At 46.0% G+C, this 1590-nt stretch overlaps 1 protein-coding gene across 1 annotated transcript in view; it reads right to left on the minus strand.

The window, feature by feature from the left end:
* The window catches only part of INTS4 (integrator complex subunit 4), a gene marked incomplete at its 5' end in the record, with an annotated part of 33036 nt that overhangs the window by 2752 nt on the left and 28694 nt on the right, over positions 1–1590 (minus strand). The window contains 2 exons of the mRNA XM_010134953.1: positions 348–491; positions 984–1143. Of these exons, the coding sequence (XP_010133255.1) occupies positions 348–491; positions 984–1143 (304 nt within the window). The remainder of the gene's footprint in view (positions 1–347; positions 492–983; positions 1144–1590) is intronic.

The following is a 1590-nucleotide window of genomic DNA, read 5'->3' on the forward strand; positions in this document are numbered from 1 at the left end:
GGGCCTGCCTCTTTCTGTTCTGTTCTGAACAGTTTCTTTTGCTCCTCCTCCCAGTACACAAGCTGGACGTTCAGCGGCATTTATTTATGCCCACGGCTGTAAGGAGCCCAGTGAAAGCAGAAGGTAGCGTGTGTGGAGCAGAGAACAGCATCAAAGTGCAGGAACCATCTGCACGTCAACTCAGCGTGTTATACAGAAGCCAACTCCTGATGGTGTGGTTACACCACACCAATCCAGCACTGTTACCAGTTATACGGACAATTATTTACAACCCACAAGTACTGACATCCTTCAGCAAACTCCCACTAAGACAATCTTGTTTGTGCTCATGTCAAGCGACTGCTCACCTGAACTTTCACGGTTCCTTGGGGATCCTGCACATGTTCCAGAGTTGCGTCCACATCCAGCGCCACTACCAAGCCCGATGTGAACCTCAGAGGATTATCAGATTCACCAGTAGGCTCAATGATATTTGCAGTAGCTCTGTGGAGCTATCGGGGCAAAAATAAGGTGGAAGGGAGGAAAGGAAAAAAAGTCAATTATTACAGTTCCTAATGTAGAAGTTGTGGATGAATTTGGACTCTTTTAGATACTGCCAGGAATTACTAAGCCTTCTGTATTTTTAGCAATAGACCTGAGTACAAAGGTAGATGCTGGGTAGGAAGAAAAAAAGTCTTTGAAGAAACAACACTTGGGACTGACCAAAAATCTGGATCCTAAAAGTTTCATGGTAATGAGGAAATTGTCAAATGCTGAAACACTCCACAAGGATCACAGAATTGGGTTGGGAAGGACCTTTCAAGGTCACCTACTCCAACCCCCCTGCAGGGAGCAGGGACATCTGCAACTAGAGCAGCTTGCTCAGAGCCCCAACGTCCAACCTGACCTGGAGTGGTTCCAAGGATGGGGCTTCTCCCACCTCTCTGGACAAAACTTCTACCCGCACCTCCATACTGTGTTTTAATTCTCTGAGTTAAACTGACCTGCTCTGGAAGAGGAAGGTGGAGGAAGGTACTTTGTCGCAGTGTTGTCTGAAGAATCTTAACCACTTCCGATGGTTTGGATGTCACAAGTCTGGGCATTAAATCCAGCAATTTATCCACAAAACTGCCTTGCATGTGAGGGAGTTCAGAGATGAAACATCTGTGTTAAGAATGAATTAAAAATCAAATACTTTTGTCAATAGTATTGTTACTTCCAGCCAAGCTACTTAACCCCTTTATTTAGTTGTAATGACAGAATTAGATCTGTAGGTTCCTGAGGCACATCTTATACGACAGATTATTTTGGCTGGTTGCACTGGGACCACACCTTGTGTTCAAACTGATATCGAGGGCTAAGCAGGACACTTCTTAGGTCCTTCATCAATACAGTGGGCAAAGGACTCTAGAGTCACAAACCAGGAGCTAGAACTGCTGAGGTGCCTCTCAACAGCACATCAATGAGACGCAGATACTGCAGGGATTTGTCCGTGCAGCTGTACCACTATACGGGTGGTCAGAGCACTAATAAAATGGGGCAATCCCGGCACTCCGCGTTCAGGCTCGGTGTCTCAACAGAAAAGCGCAGCTGGATGAAAGAGCCATTCCT

The sequence above is a fragment of the Buceros rhinoceros genome, unplaced genomic scaffold (assembly GCF_000710305.1).
Source record: "Buceros rhinoceros silvestris isolate BGI_N320 unplaced genomic scaffold, ASM71030v1 scaffold6294, whole genome shotgun sequence".
Classification (NCBI taxonomy): Eukaryota; Metazoa; Chordata; class Aves; order Bucerotiformes; family Bucerotidae; genus Buceros; species Buceros rhinoceros.